This window comes from Lissotriton helveticus, chromosome 2_1, assembly GCF_964261635.1.
Source record: "Lissotriton helveticus chromosome 2_1, aLisHel1.1, whole genome shotgun sequence".
NCBI classification, from domain to species: domain Eukaryota; kingdom Metazoa; phylum Chordata; class Amphibia; order Caudata; family Salamandridae; genus Lissotriton; species Lissotriton helveticus.
Genome location: NC_136059.1, coordinates 2,027,267,395 through 2,027,287,592, shown reverse-complemented (window position 1 = coordinate 2,027,287,592; position 20,198 = coordinate 2,027,267,395). Strand labels below are relative to the sequence as shown.

Sequence of the window (20,198 nt, the reverse complement as noted above, 5' to 3'; positions counted from 1 at the left end):
TTCCTGGTCTAATGATCTTGGAACAGTTGCCTGTTTCAAAGACTTGAGCAATGAGCCTTGGAAGCACATGGAGCAGATATGCTTGCAAACATAATCTTCTTATCAAAGACGTTTGGCAGCACAGTGTGTAAGATAAGTCTTGATGCATAGATTGTTTGCAAGGCACAAAGCAGCTCTCTCCCACATCCCTTCCATTTGAACTTATGAATGTCTTGGCCAGAGACTTGATTAGGGGAGATTTTCTAGTCAATTAGATTTATCTAGACATAGTTGGCCTGATAAATTGTCAGTTATTTGTACTGCAAATTCCAGCCACTAAACTCTGTAGCACCACAAGCCACATTGGGTTAGCAACGAGTATGTTTATGTATTTATTTAGATTTTAAATATAAAGTCCCACTTGTTACCTTTCGTTGGTTATTTAAAATGTTAAGATGAAAACCGATGCATCATTCAATTATTAGCAAGCCATTCACCAGTTTGATTACATGTTCAATTGCACTTAAGAACTTTCCCTGCAGTCTACAGCTCATAACAAACACCCCAACATTTTCTAAAGAAAAAAGCAGATAAGTTTCTCCAGCTACTATACAACTTTTAAACAATTTCAAGTTTCTGTAAATGAAGGAATATGTAGCACAAGTGACACGATCATGTTAAACAGTACTGTCCAACTGTTAGACTCACTCTAACACCACCCCATTTTCTTTTTTTTTATTCTGCCCACCGTCCTTTCTGAAATAAATGTTTGTCCTGATGAATATAAAAATTAAGTAAGTACTGAAGCTTCTCAGTATAGATACACAAGCAGCGTTTGCAAGCTTCAGACAGGCTCCTTTCGTATAAGGATGGCATGGTACTGCTGTCAAACCGATCACATGCCAAAAAAGTTGTGCCCATTTCTTTGATGATGACAACAAGAAACAACAAAAGATTTGCCATTTTCTTTGGTGACAAGCAAGTGTGTGTTATTGATTTGTATATTGGGTCCTCTCTGTTTTTGTACAATCTGCAGTGGATTTGATTTTGGCATTTGTTTCAATATGTTTCACCCCACGCTGATGTTCACTTGACCCAGTGTGTTTATCTACACACCCGTCCCTTCCACTAGCTTCCATTATCCTGTTCTTTACAGGGCCCGAAAGGGCCTTAAAGTGACTAAAAGTGACATGCTGGTGACACAGAATTCCTAACTAAATACATGACAATAATATCAAGAACTATAAACATGATGGAAGCCATTGCTCACTATCCGATGCCTACATTTAATGTGAATGCTGGAAATCTATGGGGTACCAGCCCAGAAGATGGCTTTCGCTTTTAGACAACAACACGTGTTCTGTAGCTTTTGTTATGCATATGCTGGTTTGGCTCCCTTCTAAAAGGTTGTTGATCTTTTCGGACTGCTACCACCAGCTTTCGTACAGAACCATAATCTTTTATTCCAATCATTCTACCTTGTTGCTTGTAGTAAGGGGAGAGGATGTGGCCTTAGGGCCAGAGCGGTCGACCTCGAAGCAGGGGAACAAGGTGCGAGTCTCGGCAGGGACGTTCAGCATCCTGTGATTCTGGACAAATCACTTCATCTCACCGTGCCCAATAAAAATGAATGTTTCCGTCTGTAACGCAACTGGTGTTCATGTAAAAGCTTCTGACATCTTCGGGTCAATTCGCGATATGTAAAACTCCGAAAAAAGACCCATAGCTTCCATATCGGAGAGAATACGTGGTGATCCCTGCCTTGCCCTCGGCGAAAGGTGTCGAGCTGTGTGAGCCATGGCAGCCTAGATGTGGCCGTCCATCCTGGGCAGGCTACCGATGAAAGGTGTAAACTTAATTCTGCTGCAAGTCATCAAATAACCAAAACCCGTAAAGGCATTGATTTCCGAAGGACTTTAGGGAATCCATTAGAGGTACTTGATAAACTCCCCTTGGGGCAATCTTCCTCGTAGTTAATTATGCCTCATTACAGATTCCATCAAATGAATTCAGTTTCATCAAGTCGTCTTCCGGTGGCGAGGAATTAATTATAACAGATGCGGGATTCCCTTCAGCGGTAAAGCGATCTGAGCGCGCCTGCTCTCGGTGCCTGCTTCTCAGCCAATAGCACATTTTATATCAGACTGTGAGTTTAATAAATGGGTTATTTATTAGACTTAGGCGTGCCTCCGCGATAAAACGGCTCATGAAAATGAGACGACAGACTTATAGTGATCCTACAGAGACATGTTGGGAACTTCTTGCATGCATTTACCCGAAATGATGGAAGCGATCATTTAAGAGCGAAAGGTGGCAAAAAGGTGAAATGTGAGCAATTTAAGCAAAAGAACATTTGGATGCTTATTAAAAAAAATGATAGGGGATCGCTGCCCTATGTGATTTAGAGAAATAGAAGCAAAGCGCTACTCTAGTTTGGCAAGTAGTAAAGCTCTGTAGCGGGGCACAATGAGCCGTTCATCTGCTGCAGATGCTCAGGCATACGGTGCAGCTCCTCGAAGCACCACACTTCCCACTTTGTCTCGCACCCATGGGCACCCGCAGCGATAGTACACCTCGAGGGCATTCCATCGATCCCAGTGCGAGCCGCAAGTGGCACTTGGCAAAAGTGACCCTGCAGAGCCTGCCCTCGCCTCGCGAGCAAACGCATTCCCTACTCCACTTTACTTTTCGAATGGAAACATGATTAAACTCTGGGGCAGATTTACAAGCCCCATGCGCCACTTTTGCGTCACTTTTAATATGGGAAAAGTGACGCAAAACTGGAGCAAGGGGCTTGTAAATCTGCCCCTCTGTGTCCAGTTCCGGGACCGTCCGAGTCAACAGGTGCGTAAAAACATAAAACGAGCATTGCATCTCTAAAGGAATAAAACCATGCTTTGCCTCTCTGCCACTTCCCCTCTCTCCGGTCTCTCCCCAGCTGTCTCACCGCCGAGCAGGGCGCCCCAGCAGTCTCTGCGCGCCTCACCTGCCCCTGAGTCCCATTACAAGTCCATTCCATTCTGCTTTCAAGCAGCAACCATCAAAGCTCTGCACGCATTGTACTCACACTTCACTGCGGCGATCCAGCAGAGGTGCACGAAGACTGGAGCTCTCATGTCTGCGGCGCGCCAGGGCGGGCAGGAGTCACCCGAGAGCGGCCAGGTTTCTGTGGCTGAGGCCGGGCTCGCGGCCGGTACCCTGAGCGCGGCGCGCGGCGGCACTCCGAGGCTGCGTGCACGACGAGGCGCTTCCAAGCAGCTCCGCTCGCCTTTCCCTCGCTGGTCCCCCCGTCTCTCGCACAGCAGCAGAAGGTGCGAGAGGGTGGGGGCGAAAGGAGCGACACTAAAGTTTCCTAACAGGAACACACAATGACTGCCTGTTCATAGATCCTGTTTCAGCATCCTGTGTCACTATAGTGCAGGGTGTACACACAACAACAGGTTCTGGACGCTGGAAGAAGGCGCGTGCAGCATAAACAGAAGGCGAGCAGCAGTTGCAATTGTGTCCATTAGAGCACTTCCGTCCCTCTATCTTCTCTGTGCTGTGTCCTTGGGGGAAATTGATGCGCTACAGAGGACAATCCCATTTTATAAGGCGCACCAGAACGAGATTGCATTTTTAGAAACTATTTAAAAGAAAACATCGGAACAGATATTTAGGATGCCAGTTTCATCTTTTTATATGCTCATACTGCTGAGTCGAGGGATACAGCACAGTCAAAAGAACAAATAACCACACTGATACCGAAACTGTGCAGCTCTTCAATAAGATGTGGTGTGATATATATTTTTCAGGTTATAGCTTTATACAATAGCTTGGCCTGTAGGAAGTACTTTGGAAGAACTTGGTTAAATAGATCTCGTTTCCTACAAGAAAGACCTATATCCTAATAGGTCGGTTCACAAAATAAGGAATCACAGGGGGTCGCAGAAGGACTTGCCTAGTGATTAATAATTAGGTAAATCACAATTTGCGACCCCCTACTATTGATCACAATCACTGGGTGGTGACCTGCAAGGGACCGCAGAAGAACATCCCTGTGATTGCATTTCAAAAGTGAAAACCTTTTTGTTTTGTTTTTTAAAGCATCCTGATTTTCTAAAAGGGTGCTATAAAAAAAGAAAGTTTTAAATGATGAAAAACTTATATCAAATTTGACAGTGGAACCCAAAAACACTTGTCTATTCCCCCCTGACTCTGCCACCCCAATTTCCAAGGGGAAAATGGTGAAAGGAGGGCCCCTTACCCTTGTGAATCAGTTACCGTCCCAGCTTTGGACCAATAACGTATCAATGGTTGGAGTTCTGAATTACCACCTCAAACCGTTGACATATAGGGTACTGATTTGAAGGGATGTGAAAATACACCCCTTCCTAATATTGATATGGTAACCATTTCTAAACTCACTTTGTGATTTGTAAAATGTGTTTAGTACATTAGGAAAAGCTTTCAAACCGGTCACAAACCGTCTGATTTACCGATTTAGAGTCTTTGTGACTGGTACAAAGCTTTGTACATCTGGCCTATGTCTCCTCTCCATTTATGCTCTTTTCATTACAAAACAGAGATTTTCTTGATATCAATTTGCCTAAAAAAAGAATGATTTTTTTCCTCTGACTCTTAGAGTAATATTGTGAAATTTAGCAATACCTAATTTGCGAAAGTGGCTGAATCGCAATATGCGAATCGCTAAATTACTAAACGTACAATGAAGTACCTTAAAGAAAGCAATTTCAAATGATTTGGTATCCTAAAATCGCCATTTCCAATTTGCGATTTAGTCCCATTCTCAAATTGCGAATACCGCACTGACACTCAATGATGACATCAGAAGAAAGCATACATTCACTGACCAAGTGATTGAAATTCTGGTGGAGGAATGTGTGGCCAACAATAACCAGCTGTTTAGTAATGATTCATGAACAGTTCCTTAAAACCATCAAAAAAGGGTTTGGACCACAATTCAGGGGCAAATTAATGCTGTATATTTAACCTGCCAAATTATACCAGAAGGTACGAAACACTGGTATGATTCAGAACTAAGAAGAAGGTTGCAAGTCAGTAAAAGAAGGCTATCAGAACTGGAGGGGGGATATCCACTCAGCCACCAGTCACACGTTTGGATGAGGCTATTGCGAGTATCTTGGTACCAGAGGCTGTGTCAGGATTGATAGCTCTTGACAATTTGAAACCTGCGCAGTCACCTTCAGGATAGTTGTTTTACATTTATAAAATGCACTAGGTAATTATAAATACATCTTGAAATATATTGGTGTTCTTAGGTCTTTGATTATGTGTTTGTAGCATGTTATTTCAAATTGTTAAAGCAAAGTTGTTTTCTTACTGAATGGTTGTTGGAAATGGCCCTTTTTGCAGGGTTATCCCCAAACTTTTTGCTTCTTACTCCCTTGTTTTTCCTGACCTGTGGTTGTTACCTACAGAACTCTGGGCACTTTACCACTGCTGATCAGTGCTAAAGTGCAAATGCTCTCTTTGTAAATTGTTATTATGATTGGTTATCCATGATTGGCATATTTGTTTTATCAGTAGGTCCCTAGTAAAGTGCACTGAGTGTACCAGGGCTTTTAATTCACATGCTACTAGTGGACCAGCAGCACTGATTGTGCCACCCACATGAGTAGCTCTAAAATGGTGTCTCAGGCCCGTCACTGCAGTGCCTGTGCGCAGTTTGTGGACTGCCTTGTTTCCTGGCCAGTGTACACATTTGCCAGGCGTAACCTTCCCTTTTCTTACACATTGGACACCCCGATGGTAGGCCCAAGGTACCCCCCTGGGCAGGGTTCAGTGTATGTGAAAGGTAGAACATGTACTAGGGAGGGTAACATGTTCTGATAGTGAAACACTGCCAATTTCATTTTTCGCTAATGAAAGGCTATCTTGCCCATAGGACAGAATGGGAAGGCTGTGTCCCATGTGTACCTGCATATCTTCCCATAGGAGCAAGATAGAAACTTGGAATCTGGTATCCCTGAACTCAGAATTTATTAACACATCTTTTAGGGAGAGTGGTTTTTAAATTCAGTGTTTGGAAATAGCACTTTTAGAAAGTGGCTATTTTCTTGTTCAACCTTTTTGTTTTCCTCTGCCTGTTTTGGATTGGCTGTCTGGTTTGAAAGTGACAGGGGCTGGGGTGGCTCCAGGAGTCTGGGTGAGTCAGCACTAGGCTGAATAGACCTATCTGCATTTGGAGTGGTGGGAGGAGTTCCACCTGGGTCTGAATAGGGCTGTGCCTGCCTTTCACAATGTTTGCTCCACCTCCTGTGGTGCGTCTGACGACCCTGGCCCACACTGACAAAGGAAGAAGTTGTGCACTGGAAGAGTGAACCCAGAACTGGTTTGGACTGCGTCCAGGACCCCTCACACATGAAGAACAACGCGGGAGCTCAAGGTCTGGCTCCTGTCTCCCCTGTGCGCTGTTTCCTTTGTCCGGCACCGATCACTGCCGCCAGCCCGGGAAGGCACAGAATCCCTGAATTAGCTGTCACCGCCGCGGACTCTGAGTCCGCTGATGTCATCACCCACCACGCTGGGATTGGCCCAGCCGTAGCGGTTACCCGGCAACACAAGGAAGCTTCTGCTAGAGTCACCGCCCGGGGCTGGGTTTGCACGAGAGTGAAGCCGGAAGGGTCGCCTAGGTAACGGAGATGCCTGAGTCGACGTCACCGCTACGAGCAGAGGAGGCCGCCGGATGAGAAGCGCTTCTGCGGAGGAGCGGCCAAATAGCGCTATCAACACAGGAGAGAAGCCCTAGGTAACATGCTCCGGGCCGCACTGTTGTCGATGCGAGGCCATGAGAGGGTGGAGGGCCAATGGGGGGCAGCCTGAGACTGTGCGGGTACTCAATAAATCAATCAATCAATCAGAACAATTTGTAAAGCGCGCTACTCACCCGGAAGGGTCTCAAGGCGCTGGGGGGGGGGAGGGGGGGAGTGTCCGTTACTGCTCGAAAAGCCAGGTCTTGAGTTGCTTCCTGAAGGAGAGATGGTCCTGGGTCAGCCGTAGGTGGATGGGGAGGGAGTTCCATGTAACGGGCTGGGCCAGGAGAGTGGTGTTTGCTGCAAAAGGCAGCAGGTACATTCTTGCTAAGATTGCATCGTCCAGCAGTGGGGACATTCTTGATAATATCGCATCATTTAACAGAGCGGGGGCATTGCTGATCACGAGACGCCTGCCATAGTACCCTTCCCCGCCTTGAAAACCAAGTCCCCAGTGATATTAACTGCAAAGTCCCATTATTGCTGCAGGAAAATTGATTCATTCCTTCAAAGAACTGGGAAGTAGTATTTCCTTTTTCCACACTGGCAAGAGTAATACTGAGGATTACCACCTTTCTTCCCAATTGAAGCTTGACCTGTGTTGACAACAAAGATCATTCCCAAAGTGAACCTTAGCCTCTAAGAGAACCTGCAAGTTTATTTTTGCAAATAGGCCTAACAAGAACATTTTTGAAAGGAGGTGTAATTTATGTATGTGCATTTTTGGACATTTTGATCTGACTTAAGCTATATAAAGATAGTTATATTCTTATAATAACTGGTGTAGTGTCCATTTGTGGTGTTTCCCTGTGTTGATGTGAGTGTTGGGGCAAATACTTTACACATTGCCTTGGGGATAAGCCTGTCTGCTCGTGCCAAGCTACCAAGGGGATGAGCAGGGGTTATCAACAGTGTTTTTCCCCCATACCCTAACTAGAAGCAAGGGTCCCTATTTGGCCAAAGGTACCTACCTCTGCCAACCAGAGGCCCCCAGTTCTAACAATGGTTACATTCATTATGGGAGTTGTAGTCACTTAGAAGTGTGCTGCCCATGAACACAAATGGTGTGTTATTGTATTTTGAAGGTACACATTGAACATAATACATATTTTAGACAGTATTGGCCCGTTAAACTCTGCCGCTAATCAAAAAATAATTTATTTGAATTTTTAACACACCTTTATAACATATTCCAAGTGCGTCTGTATTATGTGCCCCTGGTTATTATTATTGCCAGGAAAAACATTTCCAAACAAAAACATACATTAGAAATACTGTACATTTTTATATGTTCTTATGTCAATTAGAAAATACATCAACATAATCACTTTGAAACACAATACACCAATTAGCACTGCTTTTATATGTACCACTAATTAATAACAACAAAAAAGTCATGAAGATAATGTGTATTGTCCGTAAATTAGGCATGCCAATTTCCTTTAAATCACTTGTTTCTAACAGAAAGAACAGAAAGCTATTTAAAAAAGAAATATGTCATCCTTCCGCAACATACATTGTTCAAAGTCAAGCATAGGCCCACGAGGAAGATGTTCAGGATGATTTTAGGAACAACCTAGTGCCAGGATTGATTCTTTTCAGGTCATCTTAATATTATCATTTGCTTTCTCACTGGTAGTTTACACAGATGACACCCAGATTATTGTGTCAGTTACCAATGGCATCCAAAGCATGGCTGAGAAATTCAACAACTGTATGAGGGAGGTCAGTGATTGGATGAGCAGAAACTGCCTAAAGTTAAATTCTTACAACACAAAAAGGCCACCCTGGGTCAAGACAAAAGAAGAAAAAGTGAGGGGTTGTAACCTGCACCGCGACCAGGCTCGCAGGGTGAGTAAGTTCCGATGATGAAGCATGCCACCCACGGGTGGGTGAGGGAATTCGTCCTATAAAAGAAACCCCAAACACTCATCTCACTTTTCTTCTTTTGGCTTGACCGAGGGTGGCCTTTTTGTGTTGTTAGTTCATTGTAGGGGAGTTGCCCCCTGCTGGTCGTTATACCTCCTCTGGCCTTCTGTGTGTTTACATAAAGTTAAATTCTACCAATACAGAGGTCATGCTGTTTGGGAATGATGTGTAATTTTGGTCTCCATCTGGTGGCCACAAGAGTTAGGAGAACTACCCAAGCCAAAAAGTAAGGTGAGAAATGTAGGAGTGATGATAGACGACAAATTACTTTTCAAAGAACAAGTTAATTCTGTGGTCTCAACCTCGTTTTATACTTTAAAAACAAGATTCATCATCTGCTCTCCTTTGACCTATTAAAAACAGTGGTTACAGCATTAGTACTGGCCCAATTAGATTATTGTAATGGTCTCCTGCAAGGCCTCCAAAAACTCTTTTTGAAAAAACTTCAGACAGTGCAAAACACAGCAGCAAGGATGCTTTTTAACACCCATAGGTTAGAATCTGTGTCTCCAGTTATAAAGAAACTACATTGGCTTCCTATTTAAAAGTGCATTACTTTTAAAGCACTGAGTCTTGCGCATAAAACTCTATATGGAACCGGGCCATACTATCTAGTTTGGGATGCTCCAACGATATCCTTATGCTCTAGCCCTCTTAAGAACCTAGTTGTTCCCCCCTACAAGCGGATGTCATGGGGTGGTAGGAGCTTTGTTAGAAACACCGCCACTAAATAGAACGGACTCCCCCATTCATTCAAATCTACAACTGAGCTCTTAGCTTTTAGGAATGTGTTAAAAACCTGGCTTTTCACCAAATGAACCACTTATATCTTGGATCACAGCTAGCGCCAAGATGCCTCTGGGTATATATTGCGCTTTATAAATACATTCAATATCAATATCAATACACCAATACCAACAAACATTACAAGTCCTGTAAGTGTCTGTCATACAAAAGTGCCTCACAGAATATGAACAGCAACAGCTTCAGCAGACATATGTCCAACTTGATGATGCATATCAACTTTCTACATCCACAGACTCAGAAGGCAAATATTGGCACCTTTGAGACCACAGGCAACTGTACCACAGAATGTGCCAGGACCAACATTACTAAGAGAGGAATTTATTCATGCTGAACAATAAATGTTGGCTGTACAAAATAAACAATTGGATGCCATAAAGGAGAATGGCACAAACATGGATGAAGGATTATCTTCTATTAAATATTGCAATGATAATTTGACTGATCCACTTGTAGAAAAATGCCTCTTTTTGCATGATCATCTCCATTTTGTTTGTACTGATGCTGCTGGGTTGTTGACTCTGTGCACTGGGACTCTCCTAACCAGGCCCAAGAGAATTGATCTGAACCCTAACTCCTGTCTATACACTTAATCGGACAATGTAAACTACCCATAAGTGCCTAGATTATGGTACAAAGGGAACCCAGGTCCTCTAAATTAAATGTCACAAGTAGACAGAACCACCCATAGTCCCACTCATTACAGTGCACACATGACTGCAGGCACATCACTATAGCCTGCCTCTGCAGTTTTGAAACTTCAAATTCGACCTGCCAAAATATTCATTTTTTACAGGCCTAAACCCTCCTTTTAAATATTAACAAGCCATTCCTAAGTAGGCCTTACTGCCAATAAGGCAGGGTGCATAATATTTAAAGTAGGATATGTATAAGTTTAAAGTTAAACATGTCCTTGCAGTGAAAAGCCCCCAAAGTTGTTTTCAATGTTGGAGGCCTAACAGTTCCATATGAAAGTATTGGGCTACATTATTACATTTATTAATGGTATCTGCAGCCAGGTACCAGCTACAAATTTAATTTTTGGATGTCTTGAAGTATTTATTACAAGCCCAATTCACTGGTGAATTTAGATTTGTAATAAATATTTTTTGAAAAAATACCTTTAGAAAGTTACCTTTTAACCCACCAAAAGTCTTTGCTGGCTCCTTTGTATGAAATACTACTGTCACCCAGGATTTGAGTACCCCTTTAATGAGGTGCAAACATGCTCCTAGAGCGGAATCAAGTGCCCTGGGTTTGGGGACATGTTCTGTTCCTCTGGCAGGATGACCTCCTTAAGCTGTGCCCAGGAACTTGATTAACTTCAACAAGTCTTTCCCTGCCACAGAAAAACATTAGCTGACACCTGGCAGGGACCTGTTTTGTGCACCTGGCCAGTCAGGCACCAAACCTAGTAGGAGAGGATTTTTCCACAGGACTGGTTTGGAGTGATCACAGAGGAAGTGTTGCTCATTATCTTGGCCACACCTCTGGGGTAGGAACAAGACGTCTGCACAGAGGAAGAAATGTTCTACTGTCTTGCTTTTAGGTAGAGAGGGGCGCTGTGGGGTTGTTTGTAGTAGGGCACACAGCAACTGCTCCAAAAGTGGGTATACTACTCCTGGGAACTTTTCCCTATTGGTTAGGGAGGGGTCAGGAATCACCTACACCCACGGGCTAGTGCCCGTCACAAACGTGGCACCCCTGGGTATCCTATTCAGAACACTACTGGGCCTATGGAAGACAGAATAAGGACTGTACCTGCTGCTACGGCCTGTGAGGAGACCAAAAGGATTGGACCTGCTCCAACTAGTGCCCAAGACAAAGAAGTGGACTCCAAGTGACAGCCATTTACTTCACTTTTTAGATAAGTCACCCCTTTTTTCGTCTTCACATGTAGCACTCTCCAGCACTCTCCAGCACCTGGTATTTGTTTTTGCACTTTTTTACTTTTTACCTCTATCACTGGTTTGTTATTATTTTCACATACCCACTCCTATTTTCTTTTTCCTCATGCCTGTAACAAAAAAACAACCTAGCTTCACTGAGCAAGACAGTCATGGTGGACAAAATCATTGGAGTAGAGCCACACATTTTGTGCTCCCAAGTCCAGCATACTCCTCTCAGTACTAAAAAATACAAATATGGGACAGGATAGCCAGCAGAGTGATTACTGTTGGTAACACCCTGCACACACAGGGAGACATTAGGAAGTGGTGGAACAACCTCAGGCTGAGGGTACATACCAAGTACAACAGACACCATTTGGACACTCAGAGGACTGGCTGTGTCCCTCCCAGTGCACCATTACAACTCTTATCCTCGGAGGAAAACGTCTTGGCCATCCTGCATACTGATGGCTTGTCAGGAATAGAGGGGAAGTGGACTCTGGTGAGTTACACTTCAAGTACTGCTACAATATCACAATGTCCTGTTTGCTCCCAACTCTGCGTTTCCTATTCTCTTCTCTATCTACTTCTCTAACATGAAATACTCAAAGTATCTGAGGTATTGGTTTGTCTGTGGCAATGTGCATTGTTGCATATAAGACAACGTGTATCCAACTCCAGGACATGTCACATGTCGCAATGCTGGCTGTAAGTGCATAGACATAAAAATATCTATCCAGGACCCATGATATGTCTGAAAATGTAAATGTATGCTCCATTCCAAATACATGTTGCCAACAGCTATGGTATACTGATCGTTTATCAAGTGCTGCTGAAGTGACATTGAAGTGACTACAACTACCATGAGGCCTTGTCACTCCAACTCTAATCTAGATGCTAGTCTCCTATTGCCCATTCTCACTTGTCTTCCATGTCACTGCTGACGTTCACTATTCATGCAGGTTACTGTCATATAGATGGGCTTTGCCTTCACACTGTGTTAAGTTAGCATGAGCTTATTAGAAGTTTAAACGCCATTTTACCTTTCTGCTGCTTCTGAACACGGCACATATTGATATTAGAGCTTTGAGCCTAATATAATATTTTGCTTCACACGAGGATAATATGTTTTGCTATTGTATCAGCTTTGCTTGGTAAGCTATGTCTGAACAGTGAGTGCCGAGGCCTTCAAGTTAATTTTAACACAGTGGTTGTTGTGAGGTCTGATCTGCGCACGTTCTAGAAATAACACATAGGCAGCTGCGGCCAACTCTGGCTTTAGGCGCGTTTTAATAATGCACTGCGCAGTGCATGCTCACCCTTGATGAATATTCGCATGCAGAGAGCTGGTGGAAGATGATGTGATCCCTGTCCACTAGAATCAGAGGTATGGGGCCGCCCTTCTAAAACCCAAAGAGACCTTCTTTAGATATAATATAATATACTAGCAAGGGAGGGTAAGATTTAGGTGCTATTTAGCCTTCTTCCCTTTAGCATTTTAACATGCTTTCTCCCTTTGTATTTTATGGACTAGTAACTATGTTGATAACTTTATTGCTTATAATATGTTTGCTTGTATTAGCTAAGATACTGTGCTTGAGATCACTGCATTAGAAATAAACATTTCAAACTTGCATGTGTCTTCATTTACTCCTCGTTCTGGATTGATATGTTGGTATAACGAAAGAGTGTTCATGTGTTTCACGTTACCTGAGGTGTTCTAAGTCCATGTTCTGGGTTGTCTGAACATTGGGAGTTTGTAAGAACTAATGAGATACTGATTGCTAGTCTGGTAGGGGATTTTGGGTACTAAGGTGAGTTTTGGCACACCCTAATTCACTGAGGTTCCAAGTCTCTATGCACAGTTCTGTGTGAGAGCAGGATCCCTGCGACATTACCATTACTCAACTGTTGCTAAAGTGACCTTGAAAAGCTACCACTAGTACCATCAGACCATGTGACTGGAATTCTAACCAAGAAGATACACTGCTTTTTCTCCTTCTCACTTGTCTGCCATGTTACTACTGATGTTAACTATTCATGGAGGTTACCATTACTCAAGTGCTGCTAAAGTGAGACTGAAGTGACTACATCTATCATGAGGCCTTGCCACTCCATTTCTAACCAAGATGCTACACTGCTTTTGCCCTTCGCTCACATGTCTCCCATGTTACCACTGATGTTAACTGTTCATGCAGGTTACCATTGATCAGGTGTTGCTAAAGTGACATTGACAAGCTACCACTACCACCAAGAGGCCCTGTGACTGGAACTCTAACCAAGATGCTACATTGCTTTTACCCCTTCTCCGTTGTCTGCCATGTCACTACTGGTATTCGCTCATCATGCAGGTCACCATTACTCAAGTGTTGCTAAAGTGAGACTGAAGTGACTACAACTACCATGAGGCTTTGTCACTCCAACTATAATCGAGATGCCAGACTTCTACTGCCCCTTTTCACTTGTCTCCCATGTCACTACTGAAGTTCACTACTCATGCAGGTTACCATTACTCAAGTATTGCTAAAGTGAAACTGAAGCGACTTCACCTACCCTGAGGCCCTGTGACTGGAACTCTAGCCAAGATCCTAGACTCCTTTTACCCCTTCTCTCTTGTCTCACATTTTACAACTGATCTTCACTCATCGTGGACTGTGCAACGTACAGACAATGCTCCACTCTGAAATACATATGCATACTTTGTTTGATGGTGTCCTGAACCCATCAACTGAAACTATTGATGGCATGAGTGACACCATAGCAACTGTGTACCCCTAATATATTTCAGCCATGAAGGAGACTCAGCTCATTAGCACTGCCAAGTGACCCCTTGACTTTACACTTCTCACATTATGAACAATGCCACATATACAAACAAGATGGGTAATTGCCTGAATTCAACACAACTAGGACTTGGAATGGACAAAAATACATGGCATGACTACACTGTGTTGGTAGTTGAGTTTTGTAGTTTTCATGTCTATCACTAAAACCAAAATGCCACATTGCTTAACATCAGATGAACTGATAAAATCTAACACTTCCATTGAATCCCTACAAATATCTTTTAACCAACTTCAAATCCAGGCCAGTGCTTAATTTGTAAAAAGTGCCAGGGCTCTCGTCCAGAGACCCATTGCTCCTGCTATGCTGCCAGTGAGCTACTAACCATTACACTCCTACAAGTGTGACATTTCGGACTATTTGAAGCCCCCCAAACTGTAAGAATGGTGTGGGCTGCAGATCATAGTAATTTTCAAAGCAGGTATATAGAATTAATAACTGCTTGTTGTTGTGGTCATCTCCAGATAGCGCCACCTTGTGGCAGTTTGCCACAAGCACCGATGTTGATAATTAAGTCTTGGTGGCAAGCACCAGAAACCACTGGCTCAAATTAAGCACTGAACCATGCCAATAGCTGACAATACTAATCTTTATTTTGTTCCATACTATGTATCCATTTTAAGTTTGACACAAACAACATGGATATAGCTATCTCACTTCCACCATTAACAATGTTCTCCATTTCTCAACAGGTCGTTCCACCACGGCACAGGAACAGCGGTTGAAAACCAAACAGATTTCCTCTCCTCCCCCGCAAGACTGCCTCAGTGATGACAACACTGAGATGGATTATGGTCCTGGCCCATTTGGTCAGCCTCGGCAGATGCCAACAGTGAGGTTCACTGTGCCCACTACCACACCTCCCACCACAGCTATGACAACACAGCCAACCACTACCCTTGTCACCTGTGCATCTAGCACAATGAGTATCATCCTGTGCACCCCAATCTTGGTTTCTGATCCGGCTAGCACCACCCCAGTAACGGAGGAACCAGGATCCAGTGAAAGGATGCTATCTGTTCCAAGGGCAAAAGGACAGGTGGTAGGGGTCACAAGAGGGTAAATATGGGCCCATAGAGTGAGGCCGCTGAGGACACGAACAGCCAGGCTGATATCACATAAGTGCTAGGAGTCTCCCTAGACTCCCAAAGTGTCATGAGCCAGGGTTTGACTGAAAGCTGGGAAATGAAGGAGCTGCAGTGGCACACATACAAGGAGGTTACTGGCATCCACATTGCGGTGGCCGGCATCCACACTGAGGTGGCCAACTTCCACACGGAGGTGGCCGGCGTCCTTACCGAGGTGGCCTCCCTGGTTGGGATGCTGAGGGACAAAAACACCACCCTTTGCAGGGCTTTTCCCCCTGCATCAACCCCTTCCAGTGGCTGAAGGAGGGTTACTGCTAAGTAGGGAACTTCGAAGCTTTTATTTTTGAAAATGTCATTCATGTTTGTGGTTGATTTTAGGCACGATCATAACTGGTCATTATTTACTTTTTTAGATTACGACACAGGGCACTATGGGAGTTGAAGTTTATTGATATAGGGCACGTTTAAACTACAAGGAGGGGTGGCGGCTTGTAGCTAGATCGCTCACAGGTGTGAGACTGTTCTCTTTAAAAGCAGCGCGAGCGTGAGGGAAGTATTTTTACGATTTTGCCATGAGGAAGAGAAGTGAGGATAAGCTGCTGACTGCGGCGCAGAAAAGGTAAAATTAAGGAGAAGGGAGCTCGTAGCATAGTGGGAATTGTACAGCAGGGCGTGAGCGTAGATGCACCGTTTTTATTAAGTTAAATGTTTATTTTGTTAAATGCGATTGATAATGTGGGAGAGGAGAGGGTTCGAGCACGGAGGGAAAATCACGGGTAGTGACAACACTTGATGGTTTTAGTTTAGCATGGGCGAGAGTACAGTTGATGATATGAGTTGAAATGGTCGAGTAGCCAACTTAAATTGTTTCTGCATTTTATTTTCAGTTAAACCCCTGACGAAGAATTTTATAATTCGAAATGCATTGGGAGCACGTTGATGTCACTCTAAACAATGTTGAAACATGTTTGTCCACACATGCCTTCGTAGAAGCCTGATACGGCAACGTTCGGCATTTGAAAATGATGAATAAATAATTCAACGTACAAACATGCTGTCTCCGCAGTGATGTTATTAAGGAAGATACACAAGTAAAGTTTTTGGATAAAAAGTAAGAATAATGTAAAAAAGATGTGATTACAGAAGAAGAGTTAATTAAGGAACATTTCCCTAATCGCAGTGCGACAGTTGGGCGCAAGGGAGAGGTTCTCTTTCATATTCGTATCTAATGTAGCCGTGATGAGGTTTGACACGGCTTCTGTTCGCACGCACTTTACCATATGAACTGAACACTGGAGTAAACGCTTAAGGGAAGGAGTGCAGTTGCTCAATCACACTGAAATTGCTTAGCAACATTATCACCTCAGAGCTTGCAACCCGAGGATTCAAGATTAAACTTTCCAAAAAGAAGCATCACCGCGGAGATAAAGAAAACAACACAACCTCAAGAGGAATGACTCAAAAACAACTATGAACTTAATTGACACATGAATGAGGGGACAGTGAAACTACGTTACTCGAACAACTTGTTTTTCGTTTTTATGCTTTTGAAGGAGGGTTACTGTTAAGTAGGGAACTTCGAAGCTTTTATTTTTGAAAATGCCATTCATGTTTGTGGTTGATTTTAGGCACGATCATAACTGGTCATTATTTACTTTTTTAGATTACGACACAGGGCACTATGGGAGTTGAAGTTTATTGATATAGGGCACGTTTAAACTACAAGGAGGGGTGGCGGCTTGTAGCTAGATCGCTCACAGTTGTGAGACTGTTCTCTTTAAAAGCAGCGCGAGCGTGATGGAAGTATTTTTACGATTTTGCCATGAGGAAGAGAAGTGAGGATAAGCTGCTGACTGCGGCGCAGAAAAGGTAAAATTAAGGAGAAGGGAGCTCGTAGCATAGTGGGAATTGTACAGCAGGGCGTGAGCGTAGATGCACAGTTTTTATTAAGTTAAATGTTTATTTTGTTAAATGCCGATTGATAATGTGGGAGAGGAGAGGGTTCGAGCACGGAGGGAAAATCACGGGTAGTGACAACACTTGATGGTTTTAGTTTAGCATGGGCGAGAGTACAGTTGATGATATGAGTTGAAATGGTCGAGTAGCCAACTTAAATTGTTTCTGCATTTTATTTTCAGTTAAACCCCTGACGAAGAATTTTATGATTCGAAATGCATTGGGGGCACGTTGATGTCACTCTAAACAATGTTGAAACATGTTTGTCCACACATGCCTTCGTAGAAGCCTGACACGGCAACGTTCGGCATTTGAAAATGATGAATAAATAATTCAACGTACAAACATGCTGTCTCCGCAGTGATGTTATGAAGGAAGATACACGAGGAAAGTTTTTGGATAAACAGTAAGAATAATGTAAAAAAGATGTGATTACAGAAGAAGAGTTAATTAAGGAACATTTCCCTAATCGCAGTGCGACAGTTGGGCGCAGGAGAGAGGCGCTCTTTCATATTCGTATCTAACGTAGCCGTGATGAGGTTTGACACGGCTTCTGTTCGCACGCACTTTACCATATGAACTGAACACTGGAGTAAACGCTTAAGGGAAGGAATGCAGTTGCTCAATCACACTGAAATTGCTTAGCAACATTATCGCCTCAGAGCTTGCACCCCAAGGATTCAAGATTAAACTTTCCAAAAAGAAGCTTCACCGCGGAGATAAAGAAAACAACACAACCTCAAGAGGAATGACTCAAAAACAACTATGAACTTAATTGACACATGAATGAGGGGACAGTGAAACTACGTTACTCGAACAACTTGTTTTTCGTTTTTATGCTTTTGAAGGAGGGTTACTGTTAAGGAGGGAACTTCGAAGCTTTTATTTTTGAAAATGTCATTCATGTTTGTGGTTGATTTTAGGTACGATCATAACTGGTCATTATTTACTTTTTTAGATTACGACACAGGGCACTATGGGAGTTGAAGTTTATTGATATAGGGCACGTTTAAACTACAAGGAGGGGTGGCGGCTTGTAGCTAGATCGCTCACAGGTGTGAGACTGTTCTCTTTAAAAGCAGCGCGAGCGTGAGGGAAGTATTTTTACGATTTTGCCATGAGGAAGAGAAGTGAGGATAAGCTGCTGACTGCGGCGCAGAAAAGGTAAAATTAAGGAGAAGGGAGCTCGTAGCATAGTGGGAATTGTACAGCAGGGCGTGAGCGTAGATTTACCGTTTTTATTAAGTTAAATGTTTATTTTGTTAAATGCCGATTGATAATGTGCGAGAGGAGAGGGTTCGAGCACGGGGGGAAAATCACGGGTAGTGACAACACTTGATGGTTTTAGTTTAGCATGGGCGAGAGTACAGTTGATGATATGAGTTGAAATGGTCGAGTAGCCAACTTAAATTGTTTCTGCATTTTATTTTCAGTTAAACCCCTGACGAAGAATTTTATAATTCGAAATGCATTGGGAGCACGTTGATGTCACTCTAAACAATGTTGAAACATGTTTGTCCACACATGCCTTCGTAGAAGCCTGACACGGCAACGTTCGGCATTTGAAAATGATGAATAAATAATTCAACGTACAAACATGCTGTCTCCGCAGTGATGTTATTAAGGAAGATACACGAGTAAAGTTTTTGGATAAAAAGTAAGAATAATGTAAAAAAGATGTGATTACAGAAGAAGAGTTAATTAAGGAACATTTCCCTAACCGCAGTGCGACAGTTGGGCGCAGGAGAGAGGTGCTCTTTCATATTCGTATCTAACGTAGCCGTGATGAGGTTTGACACGGCTTCTGTTCGCACGCACTTTACCATATGAACTGAACACTGGAGTAAACGCTTAAGGGAAGGAGTGCAGTTGCTCAATCACACTGAAATTGCTTAGCAACATTATCGACTCAGAGCTTGCACCCCAAGGATTCAAGATTAAACTTTCCAAAAAGAAGCATCACCGCGGAGATAAAGAAAACAACACAACCTCAAGAGGAATGACTCAAAAACAACTATGAACTTAATTGACACATGAATGGGGGGACAGTGAAACTACGTTACTCGAACAACTTGTTTTTCGTTTTTATGCTTTTGAAGTAGGGTTACTGTTAAGTAGGGAACTTCAAAGCTTTTATTTTTGAAAATGTCATTCATGTTTGTGGTTGATTTTAGGCACGATCATAACTGGTCATTATTTACTTTTTTAAATTACGACACAGGGCACTATGGGAGTTGAAGTTTATTTATATAGGGCACGTTTAAACTACAAGGAGGGGTGGCGGCTTGTAGCTAGATTGCTCACAGGTTTGAGACTGTTCTCTTTAAAAGCAGCGCGAGCGTGATGGAAGTATTTTTACGATTTTGCCATGAGGAAGAGAAGTGAGGATAAGCTGCTGACTGCGGCGCAGAAAAGGTAAAATTAAGGAGAAGGGAGCTCGTAGCATAGTGGGAATTGTACAGCAGGGCGTGAGTGTAGATGCACAGTTTTTATTAAGTTAAATGTTAATTTTGTTAAATGCCGATTGATAATGTGGGAGAGTAGAGGGTTCGAGCACGGAGGGAAAAGCACGGGTAGTGACAACACTTGATGGTTTTAGTTTAGCAGCGGCGAGAGTACAATTGATGATATGAGTTGAAATGGTCGAGTAGCCAACTTAAATTGTTTCTGCATTTTATTTTCAGTTAAAGCCCTGACGAAGAATTTTATAATTCGAAATGCATTGGGAGCACTTTCATGTCACTCTAAACAATGTTGAAACATGTTTGTCCACACATGCCTTCGTAGAAGCCTGACACGGCAACGTTCAGCATTTGAAAATGATGAATAAATAATTCAACGTACAAACATGCTTTCTCCGCAGTGATGTTATTAAGGAAGATACACAAGTAAAGTTTTTGGATAAAAAGTAAGAATAATGTAAAAAAGATGTG

The 20,198-nt window shown here is 43.0% G+C and overlaps 1 protein-coding gene across 1 annotated transcript in view; it reads right to left on the bottom strand.

The window, feature by feature from the left end:
- Positions 1-3,291, bottom strand: part of RXFP1 (relaxin family peptide receptor 1) — a 1,193,379-nt gene extending 1,190,088 nt beyond the window's left edge. Inside the window, exon 1 of the mRNA XM_078677666.1 lies at positions 3,047-3,291. Coding sequence (XP_078533792.1) covers positions 3,047-3,095 — 49 coding nt within the window. The 5' untranslated portion in view covers positions 3,096-3,291. The remainder of the gene's footprint in view (positions 1-3,046) is intronic.
- Positions 3,292-20,198: the final 16,907 nt, after the last annotated feature.